At 41.1% G+C, this 18,782-nt stretch overlaps 1 protein-coding gene across 1 annotated transcript; it reads right to left on the reverse strand.

Annotated features, from left to right (window-relative positions):
- Window positions 1-956: 956 nt before the first annotated feature.
- Window positions 957-9,747, reverse strand: LOC106013625 (the record flags this gene model as incomplete). The annotated part of the gene is given in 4 exon segments (XM_013089861.2): window positions 957-1,044; window positions 2,559-2,724; window positions 3,956-4,086; window positions 9,280-9,747. Coding segments are annotated over 3 exon segments (336 nt in total), but the record flags the coding sequence as incomplete, so codon positions are not given.
- Window positions 9,748-18,782: the final 9,035 nt, after the last annotated feature.

An 18,782-nucleotide genomic window follows, 5' to 3' on the forward strand; every position in this document is an offset into this window, starting at 1 on the left:
GGGAGATACAACATGCTAACAGATAGAAGGAGGTACTCTATGAAAGCTTCCCCATTTGGAGCTTGTTGTTATGTCCTCAGCCTAGAGCAGTGAAAGACAAAAACAAAGAAAACCCAAAAAAACTGGAAGAAGTGGGGACGAACAGACCATACCAAAAGGTCCATCCACCACAAGTTCCTGGATTAAGCACAGTAACTTTTAAAAAAAAGTTTTAGTAGAGGTTTTACAGCGCTCGCAATTGCATAAGGTCATATGAGCGCCAGGACATTAGAGGTGTTACAAGAGGGTAACAAACATAAAAAGAAGTAGGGGAGATAAGGACGAAAGATGTCTGATAGGAAAGAAGAAGCAAACCACACCAGAGCAACCGCCAACCACCCACTCTGACACAGTAACTGAAGGAATGCCAGCATCTGTGTGGTAATGGTTGGGCACTTGGCCATTGAAGGAAAAAGACGTGTGGTTGATTCTCGTGAAAGATTTTTAAAAAAATAAAGAATCTCAGTTTGTCTTCATGGACATTGAATGCACAGGCTGGTCCTAACTAATAACACGCAGGGTTGTAGTTGCAGAATAAACCCTATCTGTACGCCCTAGGGTGATTTGTACCCCGGGGTAGTATTCTTCACATTTTAGAACACTTGTAGTACGAAGATCTCTTTGAAACTTTCAGTATTTCACCAAAAATCATTTGGACAGACTGCCATGCAAAGCGTACGGATCGGATTAAGGAGTAAATTTCGTCTTTGGAAAGTGGTGGCATAGAGTTCCCCATGTCATACGGATACGATAGTAAAACACAACGTACGGATAGGGTTAAGTGGTGGCACAGAGTTCCCCACGTCGTATGGATACGATAGTAAAACACGACGTACGGATAGGGTTAAATGATCTAAATTATGTCGAAAGTAAGGTAAAACATCTACAATTACAATTGTGAAAGAGTCACGACTCACCACTAGCTGAAGACACCGTTCAAAGATGACCTCCACCATCTCAAACATTTCCATTTCTGCCTCCCTCAACGGGCTTGTTTTCTTCTCACTGCAATAGAGACATTACAAGCATTGAGTCATATTTAGTTTTAGAAACAGTTCTACGACACTTGTTACAAATTATAACACAAATAGGTGATCATATAAGAGCTGTAGATTTTTTTTCCTGCAGATTAGAAGTATTACTAGTGAAACATACAAAGAAAAGAAGGAAGAAAGGTCAATATGAAAGATGTTGGATAGAAAAAGAGGAGCAAACACACCAGAGCACCAGCCAGCTACCAACAAGCATTAAGACACACACACAATAAACACAAGATAAAAAGACAGACATAATAAACACAGATAACAATAAGACAGACATAATAAACACAGATAACAATAAGACAGACATAATAAACACAGATAACAATAAGACATATGATAAACGCATAATAATATGAGACAATAAAAACACATAAAAACAAACATAAATAATAAGACTGACATTCAAAATAAGAATAAGACAGACATAGTAAATGTGTTAATGTTCAAGACAAGATGTCAAAAAAAGTTGTAAGAGGCAGGGTGTCCTATAAAAGATGATGAAAATTGTACCACGCTGTACAAAGCATTTTGCAGTTCTAAGGGGAATAAAAAACATCAGCCATCATCATTTAATCAGCAGGTGCCTGTCAAAATTATGGAATCGAAGAAGCGACATTTTTCTGACTGCTTGGAAACTTTTATCCCCCCTCAATACCATTATGTCCTTTTAAAAAGACATTTATGAGCGAAAGCCTGAAAACATTGCGTTGCAGCATATGGGGTTCAAATGTCCTTGACCCAACCTTTTGGTGTCATCACACAACTTTCCTAACAAACAGACCTCTGACACGACACACAAGAAGTAGAGAAATAATGTAACTAAGGACAACAGCAAACACTAAATGTAAGTTGGGTTTTTTTTTAGTCTTAGTAAGGTTTTACGGCGCTCGCAACTACATAAGGTCATACGAGTGCCAAGGGGTGCATGTCAACGGAGAAGTCCAAACGGGGAATCAGGCTTACTCTGCTCACCTCTCTAGCCTCAACAACACAACGTCTGCTTCCACTATCAGGGCACCCCGGAAATAGCAGCTCACAAGAGAATGACAAACATACAAAAAAAGTAGAGGGAAAATGACACTAGTAAGGATGGGGAGAGAAATAGCAGCAGTTCCCCCATGTTGTTCCGGCACAGTATGAGCATGACATTGATAAATCAGCTCATTTACAATTCTACTGAGCATAAGAACATGTTAATATCCCTCGTTTAGGAATGGCTTAAAGACGCTTCAGTCAGTGGCACTGCCCTGGGGGGTATAGTAAACGTAAAAGAAAAAAACCCAACGTTCTTACATATTCCTCTTGTTTCTTCCCCAGTGTCAGAATTTCTTCTAAATTTCCACATGCTGTCTTTCTAAACACAACAGAGCGTGTTTTAAGAAGTGTTCAGCAGCGCAATTTCTTCTATAATACAACGATGACCTCAGGCGGAAAAAATGTGTTGAATTACTGAATCTTGAATATCATAAAACTTACCGCCCAGATTCCAAAATGCCATAGTTGATCAAAACCTCCATCCATGGTCGAGGCAGGTTGTCAGATACACCAAACAAGAAAGGGCATTTGGCCATTCGAAGTAGTTTCTGTTTTGCAACTTTAAAAAACTCTGGGGAGTTCTTCAGCCACATGGAAACACAGTCGCCTGAAAAGACATTAGTAGGTTTTGAGTAAATTCATTCAACAAAACCCCACTAGTAACACAAAATGATTTCGAATTCTGAAAAAAAAAAAAAAAGACAAGTGTCAGGTACCAAATCATGTAGTGTGGTTAATGCTTCACCAAGATGCCCTATACTCTAATCACTTGTTTTCCACTTGATGAAAATTGGGATAGCATATGATACATTCATTATGTCTATATGTGTTTTTCATATATACAGTAGTCTCTGCTTAAGAAAACAGAATTTTTAATCTACAAAAGTCACCCCTAAGATTCCGCCACGAAGGTCTACATTCAGCTATGATCCTGCATTTCAGATCATAATTTACGGAACAAAAACTCAGGCGGGCAAAGCCGATCAATCAAGAGAGAAAATTTGTGATCACTGAATTACCTGTTGCGTCACAGATCAACCTCTCTCTCTCTCTCCTGAACGTGATCACATGTGCGTTGTAAGTCCCGATGAAAAGGTACAGTGTTTGCCCCCAGACGGCATCACACCGATTACAGCAGTTGTCTCTACTCCCGAAGTTGCGAGACAGGCTGAATTTTAATTGGTGTGGTCACAACGTAATGGTGCGTAACGACAAAGGCAGGGGGAACTCGGTCAGAGATGGAAAGCTATAAATTTTGGAAGTAAAAGGAAGGGAGAACTGGATAAATCTAGATCTTGGGATTCACGAAAGGTTTGCCTCATGCAACTGTGATTGGTCATCAATGTCGACCACTCTTTTGCTCGCTATATGTCATAAACCCACCCAGGGGTCACGCCAGTTCATTATAGAGTGATGGGAGACTATTTTACCGATGGTGGGCCTGAATATGGGTCATCATAGATTCTTCCCTTGGCGCATAGTCCACGATCCCGTTCACCCAAGCACTGTGAACTTAGGCGGAGGCTACTGTGGTACATGTATAAACAGTTAAACCCCGTTATACCGTCTATCTTGGGGCGAGCATGAAGTTGGGGGTACAGCAGGGCTGACGGAATAACAAGACTTTAATGTCCTCTATTGAATAGAACCAACTACCATCTCGACTAGTGACAGACTGGCAGAGACTAGAGACAAACAGTGACTAGCCTTGCCTCATCTGGTGCTGGGGACAAACAACTGGAAACTAATGACATCTACAGCTCTAGCTGAACTTCACACAAATTTAAACTGAAAATTTCTGGAAATCAGGAGCTATGCTTTTCTCTTTTCTCACTCACCCATGAGTTCCATCCAGGTTTCTTCGGTGGGCTCCGCCAGACGGGGAGTTTCACACGCAGTTGGGAAGCTGTTGTGATCCATGACTTCTGTGTGCAGGTTGAGTCAGGAGTGGTAAAATTGATTTTAAATTCTGAAAAAAGGAGGGATAAGTTGGAGGTTCTGACCCTTGCCCTGGGAATACAGCTCAAGAGGCCACGATACTAACATTGCTAGTTTTCTCCCTTATAATACTAATAATAGAAAAAGTCAGCTAATACAGTCGAACCTGTCCTAGACGACCGCCTATTGTCAAGGAGAAAAGTGATCATTTTAGACAGGTGGTCCTCTTGGACAACGTTATTTAAAAGAAGAAAAAATGCAGGAGAGGGTGGTGGTGGGGGAGAAAATAGTCATTTGTGGAGGTGTCCAATTCTAGTACAAGTTTGACTATTTCGTCAGCACTCTGTTCGTACCTCGTTGACTCGAATTTCAAAATTTACCTGAAGACATTATTACCCAATCTGAGTTAGCGACAATGCATTAATTGGTAATCGACGTTCTGCATCACAAACGCTGCCCCACTGAACCTCGCTAAAGTGATCATGATAACAACAGTGCAACAGGTGACTTCTGGTTGCTCTACTTTAATTTCATTATTTTAGGACTGTCTCATATGTGCTCTGGGTCGTTTTATGATGTCCCGATAGCTGGCTAAAAGAGAGCTATATTTATACGTTTTGCGTAGATGGAAATTTCTTTGTCTTTCAAAGCATCAAGTGAAATCGAAGAAAGTGACAACTTGGAGGAAGATAGTGAAGTTCACTGACCTGAGTTGCTCAACTGGTATGCCCTTTATTATATAACCTTGCTATTCGCGTTAGTGAGGTTCAAAGGATCAAACATCTCATGGAGGTGGACAGGGAGGTTCATGCAGAATTCAAAGTGCATTTTCGAGCATTAGTAGTTTGTATCTGGATTTAATATTTATTTACACACATTGTGTATCAAAGTATCAGGAACCTTTTGGTGTAAAAAACCAACAATTTTCGCTAAAATTCTTTCTATATGAGTCACGACACAGTGAAATCGGGCACTTGCCAATGTTTTGACACATGGAGCTATTGGAATCATCTTAAAGCCTGTCATTTGTCTCGCTTTTGATTAAAAAAATTACTCACATATATATATATGTGAATAGAAGTCGAGATATAATAATTACTTTTGAACGAAATGGAGATCAACTGGTGTCATAGGTCAGGTAATATTGGCAAAAAAATGGCCACCAAAGTATGGGGACTTCCGAGGCTTGGGTGTCCTTGGAAAATACAAATTCATATACAGTCAAACCTGCCCTGACGGCCACCTCTATAAGATGGCCACCTGTACAAACGGCCACTTTCCATCCCCCCTTGCGTTTTTTCTATATATAATTTAAATATGTAAAACGGGCACCTGTTAACACACAACCCCTATCACACTAAGCAATAACACCTGTCTTAGACGGCTAAGCAATAAGGCGACCGAGTTTACGATTGATTTACTCTAGACCTATCTAGACTGGAAGATGATTCAGTCCAAACAAGACTATTGCCATTGAGTCGGTTTGCTCGCCAGATTGATTGTGCAAAGCGGCTATCATTGCACAAGTGATCGCGCCCGACTCGTTTCAAAACAAACACGTTGTTTTCAGGCGACGAGTCGGGCGATCATCCCGACCCGACCTGACCCGGCCCGGGTCACTGGGCGGCGGTGAGCACCCCGTACTGCAAAGGAGCGACAAATTGTCCCCCTTGGCGTCATTTTTAGTCGTGGAAGAAAATTCCGGTGATTTTAAGGAAATTTTATTATTATTTTCCCAAATTTTCCAGGAAATTGGCTAAAATTCGCGAATTCACGAAAATGGTAAAAGTTGCGCTGAGGGCAAAAGTTGCGCGCGCAACTTGCGGGTTGCTGGCGCCAATTTCTCTAAGGACAGTGTTACGAGGCTAGTCTAGATAGATCTACATCTAAATGAAGATTGCGGATGTCTTTTCGATGAACGATCGTTTTTCCTCCGTTTTGGAGTTGGAGGAATCACAATTTAAAGAAAAGAAACAATGTCATATAATTTCAATCGAGCAGTCACCCTCTCTATTTCTCTGCCTCTCTCTCTCTCTCTCCTCTGTCTCTGTGTATCGCTCGCATTCTCTTTTTCTTTGTCTCTGTCTTTCTTTCTCCCCACTCCCACCTATTTCCCACTCTATCATTCTCTCGTTCCCTCCTGCCAACTGGGACATGTCATCTAGCACTTCCCTCTCTCTCTCTCTCTCACACACACACACACTACCGGGTATGGGCGCTGAAATCTTACGAAATCACAAAAGAGTTCCCCTACCGGGTCTGTATACTTCGTGACATAGTAGATCCCGGTTACCGGGTCTGTACACACTTCGTTACGAAAAAGGGATCGGTTCTTTTTCTCAGAAGCAATAATCGCAGGAATCGATGGTAAGATTGAAGAATACCGAACCAGCGGACTGACTTTGCCTATGTCTCAACCTTAGGAATTAATCATTTTCCCGTTTTTAATATCTCTCAATGGAGAATCTCGGAATGGCAGATTCTAGATCTATTCATTAAAAATTGGTAGCGTCAATTGCTCACGCGGTGGCGTCAATTGCTCACGCGGTGGCAATTGACAAAAATTGACTTTTAGTCAAATGCCACCGAGTGAAGCGGTGTCAAGTCTCAAAACAACACTATCTTTAGCAATACATAATGTGTGTCTAATGGGTCAATTTGTTCTCAACTAATTTCATTGGACGAGCATCTAGTCTAGAGCTACGGTACCAACTTGGCGTGTTTTCAATTAGACGTAGGCCTAGATCTAGGCTAGCCTTAGCCTACACTTTGGTGTAGAACCAACACAGGCAATTGTAGAAGTAGAAGGTCACAAACGCACACAAACTCAAGCAGAAATTCACGTTATATCGGGGAACATAAATCGGGGGACAGGGGTCAGGAAAAGACACACACACACACATACACACACACACACACACACACAGAGGGTCAGAGAGGCGAACGCACAACACCGAGCACTCGAGCACAACTAGCTAGATCTACCCACCAACCAACGCAAAAGAGCTCCAATTTACTCGGTGGCAATTGACAAAAAGTCAATTTTTGTCAATTGCCACCGCGTCACTCGGTGGCAATTGACACTAGGCCTACCTTAACTTTTATCCTGCGTCTGTGCCCAGATGCGTATCTTATCAGCAACCGATTACGTCGGACGTGCCGGGCAGGCCGCCGGGGTCACTCAGTGTGTACTGTTGGTGTACAGCGCGCGCGCCAGGAAACGTGTGTTTTCGCCATGAATACCGCGGGAGTGTGTTAACTGATGATGAAAATAACGCTCTATCCTTCATAGCTTTCTATAATTTATAAAGTGTTACAAACACATGAATAACCCCTTCTCATAAGCTGATTATATAAGACATTACGAGTAGTTTTACGCCCATTTGAATAACCGGTATTTTTTTACTTTCCCTCCCGTCTCACACTCAGCTACCAGTTGTCTATTTTCTACTAAATATTGATGCGCTGAACACGAATATCAACTTCATTTCCGTCGCAAATTAATAGATTTTTAAATATTTGATTGTTTTTAACCGAGATAGACATGCTTTGGACCAATCGGGGGGTTCCAGGGGGGCCTGCCCCACTGGGGTAAAAGAAAATCTGGGGGGTTACAGGGGGGCATGCCCCCCTGTTTTTACCCATAATTTGATATTTTACAGTTAGATTTGAAATTGTCTTGAAAATAATTGATTTGCGACAGTTTTAGTGGCTTATGTGTGATCTGCAGCAAACAGTACAGCTGTTTGACCCCTGAAACAGTGCATCTGTGTGCGGGAGTGAAAGTAAAAATTTACCGAATAACCTTTCTGGACGCTCTTGTTGTTATGACTGACCTGAGGTTCGAAAAGGGATAATTTATGTCAATTTCCGAATGTTTTACACTCAAATTGTTCTTTGTACCTGCACAATGGTATTCAAAACTATCAAACAAGCTCATTTTTTATCAGGTTTATCATTTCATACAAAATCAAAATCATTTGAAATATTTTGTACAGAAAAAAGGAAGTATTGTTTCCTGACTATCCTTTCGAGCTCCTCATGTCTCAGTGGGTCAATTTCTTCTATAATTTCATTGGCCAAACATCTAGAGCTATCAACTTGGCATGTTTTGAATGAGACGTATGCCTCGATTACGAACCAACTCAGGTGGTTCTAGAAGAAGGCCACAAACTCAAGCAGACTGACGCACACACACTTGACCTGCGTGAACGGGGATCCGACTTGGGACCCGAATGACACGTAAGAGTAAGAGGATGCGCGCTGCGCGTGCGCTGAGCCAGGAGCTACACTGACTCGGGACCAAAACGCAGGCGAGGTGCCGAAATAGGCTTATCGGGCTACATAAACCCGGCTCCCGCAGGATGAGGGTTAAAAATTTGTCAGGGCGTCAGGGGGGAGACCCCCCTGCTTAACTCCCCTCCTCCATCCCAACCACCGCCCCACCTACCCCACTTTCTCGCGCAATAATGTACGAGTGGTCCGGTATTCTTCAATCTTCCCGAATCGATTCTTGGCCCACCACTAGATCTAAATGTCCATCAATGCCATCAAGACAACGCTTCACTAGAAAGTGGCTATTCTCACCCGCCCGGAAGTTCTAGCAAGATCAACTCCTCCCCTCTTCTTTCTCTCTCTGTCTCTTTCTGAATACTGTCTATCGGTGTGGACGATCAAATTGACCAAAACAAAGTTAAAAAATGATGTTAAAACACAAAAGTAAATAAATTTGGTTGTCTACAAAGATGCTACGGCTATTTAACTTTTCGAATCGAGCCGAACTACGCGGGTCGCCATTTTGTTTTGCCCGGAAATTCTCGCGCTACTCCTCTCTCTCTTTCTCTCTCTCTCTCCACTGCCCACGCCACAGACAAAATTGTACGCTTTTAGTAGGCTACAGTCACAGTTGTAATGGAACGTTTGTTCACGGCACAGCAATAGCATTCTACAATTTTTCCTCACAGTGTAGAATTCTATGGTTTAGGGTGAACGCAAAATTTGGTGAACGCGCACCGGGTGAGAATAGCCACAAGACTCGCCTGCACTATTCTCACTCCGCTTCAATATGAATAACCCCACCATCATGGCATGCCATGGCGCCAACGGCCCATCGTCAATAGTCAATAAACTAGATTCTATCTTACTATCTAGAATCTAGATCTCTAGAATCTAGATCTAATCAAAAATCAAACACTGTAACACAGACATTGTACATAACATTCACCTTTCAGAGTAAGGTACTCGTGGTAGATTTAAGTATATGAATGACGACCCGATGCCAACGTGATTCTTTCCTCTCTGGACACAAGTTGAAAACAAACAACAAAGTCTGTAGTAGCCTAGGCTAGCTAAAAAAGTGATACTTTTGAAGAAACGGAAGTAGGCCCGTAGGCCCTAGTGGTTACTCCAGATTTTTTTGGCGCTCCGGCCGACGACAGTAAAGGGCCTATCACACGAACAGGCAGAAGGGACAGGTCTCTCTCTTTGGCCGTAACCAAGGAGCTTAGAATCGTTTAATCTCCTTGGCCGTAACGTGTAGATCTTATAAGAAATGCGGCTCAAACAAAATTGGGCTCAACCGTATGCGAACATCCGGCGAATGGCCAGTCGGCCGGATGAAAAAACCCACAGCCGCTGCCTGTGAACTTGACGTCCGGCAATCCGGCCTTTGAAGTTTGCTGCGCAGGGGACGACTGAACTAATTTCAAAGTTATAGAAAATCACACTATAGATTTTAAAAAAAATAATAATAATAATACCAGATTCAGAATCAGTGTATCAAAATTAGGGTAATGGCTCGCGATCGGATCGTGACTCGTTTCGTTTTTTATGGATTTTCCATTCCAGCACATTTCCATTCCTATATATACAGGTGCGAAGCGTGGACAATCAATAAACAGCTGGATAGAACAATTGTGGCGACAGAGTTGTCGTTCATAAGACGCATGCTGCGTATCTCAGAACTGAGAAGGCCTAGCACTAGTACGTATCCCATGGAGAGCTAGAAAAACAAATGAAGAAGTCTTGGTTGAAGCGAATTATAGAAGACAACTTGTGACGAATATAAGAAAGCGATAGGCAAATTTCTTCGGACACACAATGCGGAAAGAAGCATTAGAGAATATTGTAACAACAGGCAAGTTTGATAGAAAGAGAGGCAGAGGCAGACAGAGGGAAACGATACTGGACAAGATGACAACATGGCTAGGAGCAGCAAGAACAACAGACACCATTGCTGCAGCGCAAGACAGAGTGAAGTGGAGGTCCATGATCGCCCACGCCAGTCGGCAAGACACCGGATGATGATGATGATGATTCCAGCACATTTTTATGTTTTGAGCTCCATGATGCACACATGGTACGTGAAGTTTCACCCCGACTCTTAGGGTATAGAATGATATTTATGTTGCTTGCGAGGTGTGGCCACCTTCAGGTCGGTTGTGGCGTGTAATAATAAACCAAGTTTCCTCGATGTCGTCTGGCCGTACGGCTTATACGGTCAAAAACCTGTCCGGTCGGCCTGTACATGTAATAGGCCCTTGAGGGAAATTGCAGCTCCAGAATCGGACCTATCCAAGAGTTTTATATGCGTTACATTTTTCTTCTGTTACCAACGTTAGAAAAGAGTAGATCACACATTTTCTGATTCGAGGCTTTGGACAAGTTTGCCCTTACCTGCACATGTTCTAAAACTAAAGAATTCTGTGGCGACGATACACCAGCAGCGAGTGTGTAACAAGCTGTGCAGGGGCGAGCCTGGTGTGTGTACACATGCGATTAAACCCAAGACGGAATAAGACTTAATGTTGTGTGCACTCATGTTTCTTGCGATCAAATTAAGGACCTTAATTACAACTACGTACCGGTACGGTCTTTGTTACTGTATAACCTCCTTTCTCGCGATACTCCCGGTGGCGGTGTGCGTGTTTTGATGTGTGCAGACAGGGCCATATTTAGATCTAGATCTAGATCTAGATTTGAAACAATTGCGAAGAAAAATTAGATTTCAATTCTCGAGACGAGAAGTTTGACCTCCGTACATGGGGTGTTTGAGAAAACGGCGTGGCTATTACAGAGAAATAGTAGATTCTAGTTCATTTAGGGAAAGGCAAATTGTACGAGATATTAAAGATTTAAATTCGAACTTTCCTTTTTCGTGTTCGTGTTATCTCAGTCCAACTGAATATTATATAAATAGGCAGAGGCGAAGCGTCTATATAATCAAATAATCACTGCTTCCCTCCCTAATTTTGAAAGATTGTCGCAGTCAAATTCACCCATAGACGTAAACCTCATAAATTAAATGTAAAAAGACGTTCATAATCACCAATGAACAATAGACTATGCCTAACCTTCAAAACCGTTTCATTGCCACAGAAATAGCCTGTTCGCCCCTATCGGGCCACTCCATAAGCAGTCACGAGCTTTGATTAAGTAAGCTTAAAGTGAGGCTGGAAGAGTCAACCAATATAGTTGAAGGGAACATGTGCATAGCAGTCAGAACTGTTTCATTGTCGCATATACCCTGTTTATCCCTTTCGGGCCACAGTTATAAGCACCCAGACGCGCTGATTATCTAATTCTAAACGAACTATTACACTGGTCGAGTCTACCTCACAGATGTGAGGGGAACTAACTCCTAATAATCCTTTGACTCCTGCTACTACACTGCTAGTGCTTGTTGTTTTTTTTCCTCGACTTTTTAACGTCCTATAATCAGATCGTGCCCTCGATTATGACAGAGGCTCCTGGTCGCGAAAAGCTAGACAAAAAACAGCAAAATGTGAAATAAAAAATTAATAATTGTCGTGCTCTACCAAAGTGTTTCGGCTGTCTGGTATAACATGTCATTGTAGTGCTGACATCTGTGCTTATAGGCCTTACTGTGTATACTACGTGTGTGTAAAAATAATATATACATGTAGATCTATGTCTACTAGATCTATATGTACTTTCTAAATTCGAGCAGCTTTCGTTATTTCCTTGCTGTTCATCATTGAATAATGTAATAGTTATTATGGTCATTTTTAGACTTGAAAATTACATCTTCTAAGAAGCTTTAGTAAATTCTCTCAATAATTTGATAAGGATACGGGTTCAGGAACTTGTACACAGTACCAATGTTATTTCTGGAAATGGATTGTAGATGTATACACGCACACACACACACACACATAGAGAGAGAGAGAGAGAGAGAGAGAGAGAGAGAGAGAGAGAGAGAGAGAGATCGCTGATCAAACTAAACAAAAACACAGCAACCAAAACTACTTAACTGAAAATGAAAAAGGAAACCCACACCTTCTAACCTCAATGAATTCACTCATTGATCTAGATCTAGTACTAGATCTATGTACTTCTGTGACAGGACTGAAACAACGACATTTGGAGTTATCAATTATCGAACTCATCATCTTTCGCAATTTCATCTGACAGCAGGAACAATAGTATATTATTATAATTTATACCATACTTGGAGCTGTTTTAGCATTGCATTTCCGGTGAAATATATCCACGTGAAATATAAAAATTTGCATAAATTACTCCGCGCACTAGATCTAATATTCGCCTTCTACTTCTATCCCTCTGTGTAGGCTACAGGCTAAGCAAAGTAGCCTAGATCTAGCTAGATCTAGATCTAGATCTAAATCTAGTAAAAACTTAAAAACTTCGCTGCAAAGCGCGTTCACCATGGGCAACCAAACACTAGTCTCCCAGTCTCTTATAGTCGAGTATAGGTTCAAATCTTTCTAGATCTAGATCTACGGTGCCCTTAATTTTGTGTCAAATAGAGTCAAATGATGGGCACCGTAATGAACCGGGATTAGATCTAGATTCTAGATCTAGATCTACGCCAGAGTCTGGTGCTGTTACGTTTAGTTCATTTCTCGAATAAAATAATCATTTGTTCTAATGGGTCATCATAATAATGCAACTTGTCAGGTGCAGCTAAACTGCCCTCTTACAAATCAATTAGATCTAGATCAGCAGATCTAGATCTAGATCTAGTACAACTGACGTTTGGGAATTTCTTTTTGCTCTCAGACATTGTAGCAGCATACCAGATAAACACAATGGGTGGACAACTGGACGGACAGTGGACACTAGATCAGACTAGATCTAAATAAATTTTAATTTATCAAAATGAAAGATCTACAACACGACTAAATAAATTAAAAAGTAAATAGCACTAGGCCTATATCAGTCTGAATAAATGAAATGTTCATGAAAATTACATTGTTTTGAAATTTGATAGTCATTTTATCAAACAATAAAAAACCAACTGTTTAGGTCACTAGCATTGCCTTTTGAATTTTTGTTTACATTAACTCCATCACTGCATATATAACTCAAAGAAGATTAAACTTTAAAACAATATGTAATTGATAAATATGATATTAGTCAATATACGAATATAAAACTCTTGGATAATTACTTTTTTGGAAATAATAAAAGTTACTTCCCTTGTTATTCAGATATTCTTACCTCCCCTTAAAAAATCCAGAATATCGAAAATCGACAGACAAAAACTAGATCTAACTACATATTTAGAATCAGCACGTCAGTATCCAAGTGACTTGACAACTCTTGTTGTTAAAAAGGCTTTTTTTTCAACTTTGACCAATTTAAAGCAATGCGTTAGTTCTAATATCTAGAGAAATCTAGATCTAGATTCTAGATCTAGATCTAGATCTAGAGAATAACTCTTTGCCTCTGGTTTGTTTTGGTTACGAAGTTTGAAATCAAAATCAAAGTCATCTTTATTCAAACAAAAACATGCCATATTAATGCAGTTTCTTTCAAGTTTTGAATCGTACATTTTCTGATTACTTTGCTTATATTTACGTTAGGATAGTTTTGTTTGGGGTTTGTTTCGCGGAAGGAGACATACGGATAGCACAACTTGTAAATTAGCGTGGCTAAAAGTAAAGGAAAACAATCCAGATTTTTCCCAATTCTCAATCTGACTTCGACGGGCATGAAAATGTTGTTTTAATGTGAGACTCTAGAATGGATCCTCTTGTCCATTTGAGGGGTCATTTGAACTTTGTTGATACGGACGTATTTCGCCAGCTGATATCAGTATGGTATAAAACATTTATTACACTCGTTATGGTGTTAGACCATGATTTATCCTACTTGTGAAATTGCCAGTTGTAATCACTCGTTGAAACTCGTGATTACAACTTGGCAATTTCACTCGTAGGATAAATCATGATCTAACACCACAACTCATGTATTAAATTATTTATATTAGATCTAGATTCTATATTTCAACTGAGAGCGCAAAATATCCAAGTCGAATTAATATGGGTCTCCCTTTAACTTTAAACAGAGAGAGACCGAGAGAGAGAGAGGGGGGGGAGAGAGAGAGAGAGAGAGAGAGAGAGAGAAAGAGAGAGAGAGAGAGAGAGAGAGAGAGAGAGAGAGAGAGAGAGAGAGAGAGAGAGAGAGAGAGAGAGAGAGGGAGAGAGCGCCCGGAAACGGATTTTCCCGTAAGGGCAAGTGCATTCCCCGAAAACCGAAACCTTCCGCCCAATCTGGCGCAACACACCACGAGAAAGGAGTTAACGAAACAAAACGACATTCTGTTCTGGTTGGACGTTGATCTACTGTAGGCTACCTTGGAGTCTAGGCTTTCTGAGAAGGCCTAGCTAGCTTGGAGACAATAAGTTCTTTTTAAAAAAAAGATTCTTGGGTCGGACTGATCAAGTATCCAAAAGCTAAGGGCGCGATTCTTTACAATGTAAAACGATACATTTTTCTTTGTTTCACGTTCAAACAATTCATCAATGCGTCCTCAGCCTGTAATTTTCATTTGATTTCATTTAAATAAAAATTAAATTGAAGAGGGACGTTGACACCCACCCCTTGGCGCTCATTTGCCCATTTGCAGTTGCGAGCGCCGTAAAACCATCTACTAAAAAACCCCCCAAAAATTAAAGAGTGCGTATCTATTCTAACCACAGCTATGATTCTAACATTTCGTGCAAAGTGAATCCTGTCCTGAAAATGACGAGTAAAGACAAATTGTCGTATCCACTGGCTTTAATATTATTATTATGTGGGGTTGGGGGCAGAGCTCAGCTTGTCAACGTCGATATCTAAAGTCAAATCCCGTTCTTCTTTAAATTAGGACAAGTATGATTAATAAGTTGGCAGTGCAGTGGGGTTCCGGGGAAGAGAGTGTCTTACGCTATTGTCAAGTGCAGGGGCAAAATGACTAGCACCTTAACCTAGAAAGCCTAGACCTTAACCAATCACATTTCTTCTCCAATTGAACTTGACGACACTTGACGTCAATTCAAATGTAACATATCTGCCGTTTCAGGGGCAATACACGTATTATGTGTCGGTCCCTGGGGACATAAGTGTGTGTGTGTGTGTGTGTGTGTGTGTGTGTGTGTGTGTGTGTGTGTGTGTGTGTGTGTTTGTCTGTCTGTCTTTAACGTATGGGTATTAAGTCTATCTCTCTCTGGGTGTGTGGGTGTGTATGTGTGTGTGTGTGTGTGTGTGTGTGTGTGTGTGTGTGTGTGTGTGTGTGTATGTATGTGTGTGTGTGTGTGTGTGTTTTATAGTTTTACACAACTGTTGTTATGTGGACTTTAGCGAAGTCAGACATTTTGCTGACAGGCAGAGGTGGCGCAGTTGTCTTTTGAAGTTTCTCCAAGAGACTTAAGATTTCATTCCAGTTTTTGTATAAATATTTTTCAAAGCCTATATAAATAATAACATTTTCATAATCCGCGTAAATCCAACCGGTGTCAAACGCTAGAAATAGGCCTCTATGCAAAATTCGTAAAGACAAAACAGACGTGGGAAAGAGATTATCCACCAATCGTCGTGAGTGGGTGGCGTGCGTCGTCTTTTTTTTCGCGTGTAGTTGTACATCTGGCGGCCAAGTAGCTGGCGTTAAGGCGGCGCAAGTTTACATCCGTTTAATACTTACTTTACTTTTACTTTTTCATCCTCTGTTGCCGTTAAGCGTCGAGAGGAGATGCAGTTTTCTATGGTATGCCAGCTCCGCAGCTCTTTCAGTTGTGATGTTATGTTTTCTTAGGGTTTCCTTGACACCCCCAATCCACCTTTTGCGTGGCCTTCCTCTTCCTTTATAGCCTGAGTGCTTGGTGTTGTAGGCTATCAAGGCTGGCTGGTCAGGTGACATGCGTAACAGGTGGCCAAACCATTTTATCCTCTGTCTTTCTATGTAACGCAGGCAGGACTCAGTGCCGATAGCTGCTCTTACTTCTTCATTTCTCTGCCTGTCTCGTCTTGTGATGTTACGGGGTTTGCGGAGACATTTAATTTCGCACGCGGTGATTTTGTTTTCATGGGTTTTGCTTAAGGTCCAGGTCTGGCACTGATAACATAATGTTGGTATGGATATTGAGGTCTAAAGCTGTCTCTTTGTGTCCATGGAGATGTTAGGATGAGATAGAAGGGGTGCGAGCTGGTAGGAGACAGCGTTGGCTTTTTGAGTTCGCATTTCTATTTCTCTGTCTATGGACCGTTTTCAGAAAAACTGCTGCCAAGATATTTAAACTCCTTCACCTGTTTCAGTTGTTTACTATTGACATGGATGTTCAGGGGACTATGACTATGGTTTCGGCTCACTTTCATAACTTCTGTTTTTGATGTGCTTATTTTCATGTTGGATTTCTCACAGGTGTTGTTGAGTTCGGTTGTGTGATTTTGGAGGCTTTGTTGGTCATTGTAGACATTGGTCCAGAAATTAATTTAGGCTTTCTGGGCTTTGGTTTGCTTCTTGCGTTATTGTGTCCATATATATTATAAACAGGAGGGGAGATAGAACGCATCCCTGTTGTACTCCAGATCTTACTTTGAACTAGTCTGTAATGCCTTCCTTCGTTCTTACTGAGCTTCTGCTGTTGGTATATGGAACTCTGACCTTATCTAACAATTGTCCTCTGACGCCATACTTTTCGAGTGCCTTCCAGAGTTTTGCATGGTTTACTCTGTCAAAAGCCTTCTCTTGGTCTGTAAAGACGATTTTGGATTCTTTGTTGTGTTCTATTGTTTTCTCGCATATCTGTCGTAATGCGAATACGGCATCCGTGCATCCTCTTCCCTTTTGGAATCCAAACTGAACTTTGCTCAGATTTCTCTCTACAATAGGTCTTATGCGCTGCTCTAGTATCTTTGCATACATTTTTCCTGAGTGGATTAACAATGAGATGCCTCTATATGTTGTGCAGTCGCGTTTGTTGCCCTTTTTACCATAATGGTATCACTATGGCTTTCTGCCAGTCTTCTGAGAGTTTTCTTTGTTCCCAGGCTCTGTGGAAAATACGCCTCAGCCACAGTATACCGGTGTTTCCACAAGCTCTTATGGCTTCCGCTGTGATGTCATCTGGTCCTGGGGCTTTGTTCTTGGAGCTGGTCTTGAGTGCCTTTTCTATTTCACTGGGAAGTATTGGTGGATCTGTTTGATCTCCATAAGATGGTTGGAATTGGAATTCTACTTGTTTTTCATGGCAAGCGTCTGGGTTGAGCAGTTCTTGGAAGTAATTTTCCCATCTTTTCTTGATTGCATTTTTGCCGAGAATGGAGTTTCCCTCTTTATCATTTATAATGCATGTCGGGTTGTATGGGTCTTTCCTTATCCGCATGATCTTCACACTTTAAAAAAATTCTCTTGGGCTTTCCTTACAGTTACAGATTTTGGTCAGTTTCTCGCCATATATTTTCCATGCATTTTCTTTAGCAGTTTTGATAATTCTTTTGGTCTCTCTTCTCGCTTTCCTGTATTCTATATTGTCTTCTTCGGTCTTTGACTTCTGCCATTTCTTGAATTTCGTCTTTTTCATTCTAATTGCTTCTTTGGTTTCGTCATTCCACCAGCACGTTGTTCTGCCTTTGTCTCCACCTATTCGTTTGGTGCCACAGCTGTTCTTCATATTTCTGACAGGGATTTTTTGAATGTTTGCCATTCGTCTTCTATGTCTTTGATCTCAGGTGACAGTTTAAAGTACTCCTTGGTAATGTCATCCTCGACTGCTTTCTTGATGTCTGGTTCTTCCAATTTTCTTAGGTTAGTCGTGGTTTTTCCCCTGTTTTTCCTTGTTTGCTTTACGTTGTGGGTTGTGAGAGTATCACAGGTCTATGGTCCGTGTCGATGATGTAGTTTGGAACCGCTCTGGAATCTTTGGCTGTAGATCTGTCTTTGTTTTCTGCGCATCAGGATGAAATCAATTTGTGAAGCATGGTTCAGGTCACTCCATTTGTACCAGGTCTTGATTTGATTTTGTCTAAGTTGGAAAAATGTGTTCGTAATCATCTTGTCGTGCTCAGCGCATAGGTTTAGTATCATTTCTCCATTGCTGTTGCAGTCTGTATCTTTATCGCTGTGGGATCCCAAGTACTCTTCCCATGGGATTCTTCTTCGTCCAACTCTGCCATTTAAATCTCCCAAAATAAGCATATATTCTTTGTTCTTGATGGTGTTAATATGGTCACTCCGGTCTTAGAAATATGATTGTCTATCTTACTCTGTATAGCTGTCGTTACAAGGAGCGTATGTTTGGTTGTACGTAGTTGTTTTGCCATCCTCTATGAGTTTTATGCTCACTATTCTCTCTGAGATCTGACTGATATCATAGATTGTATCCATTTTGGCTGGGTTTAATAAGGACGCAATATGGACAGTTTGCGGATGGAGGTGTAATTAGGTGCTAATACTAAGTTTATAGCCTATATATTATAATATAT

This window comes from Aplysia californica, unplaced genomic scaffold (assembly GCF_000002075.1).
Source record: "Aplysia californica isolate F4 #8 unplaced genomic scaffold, AplCal3.0 scaffold01066, whole genome shotgun sequence".
Lineage (NCBI taxonomy): Eukaryota > Metazoa > Mollusca > Gastropoda > Aplysiida > Aplysiidae > Aplysia > Aplysia californica.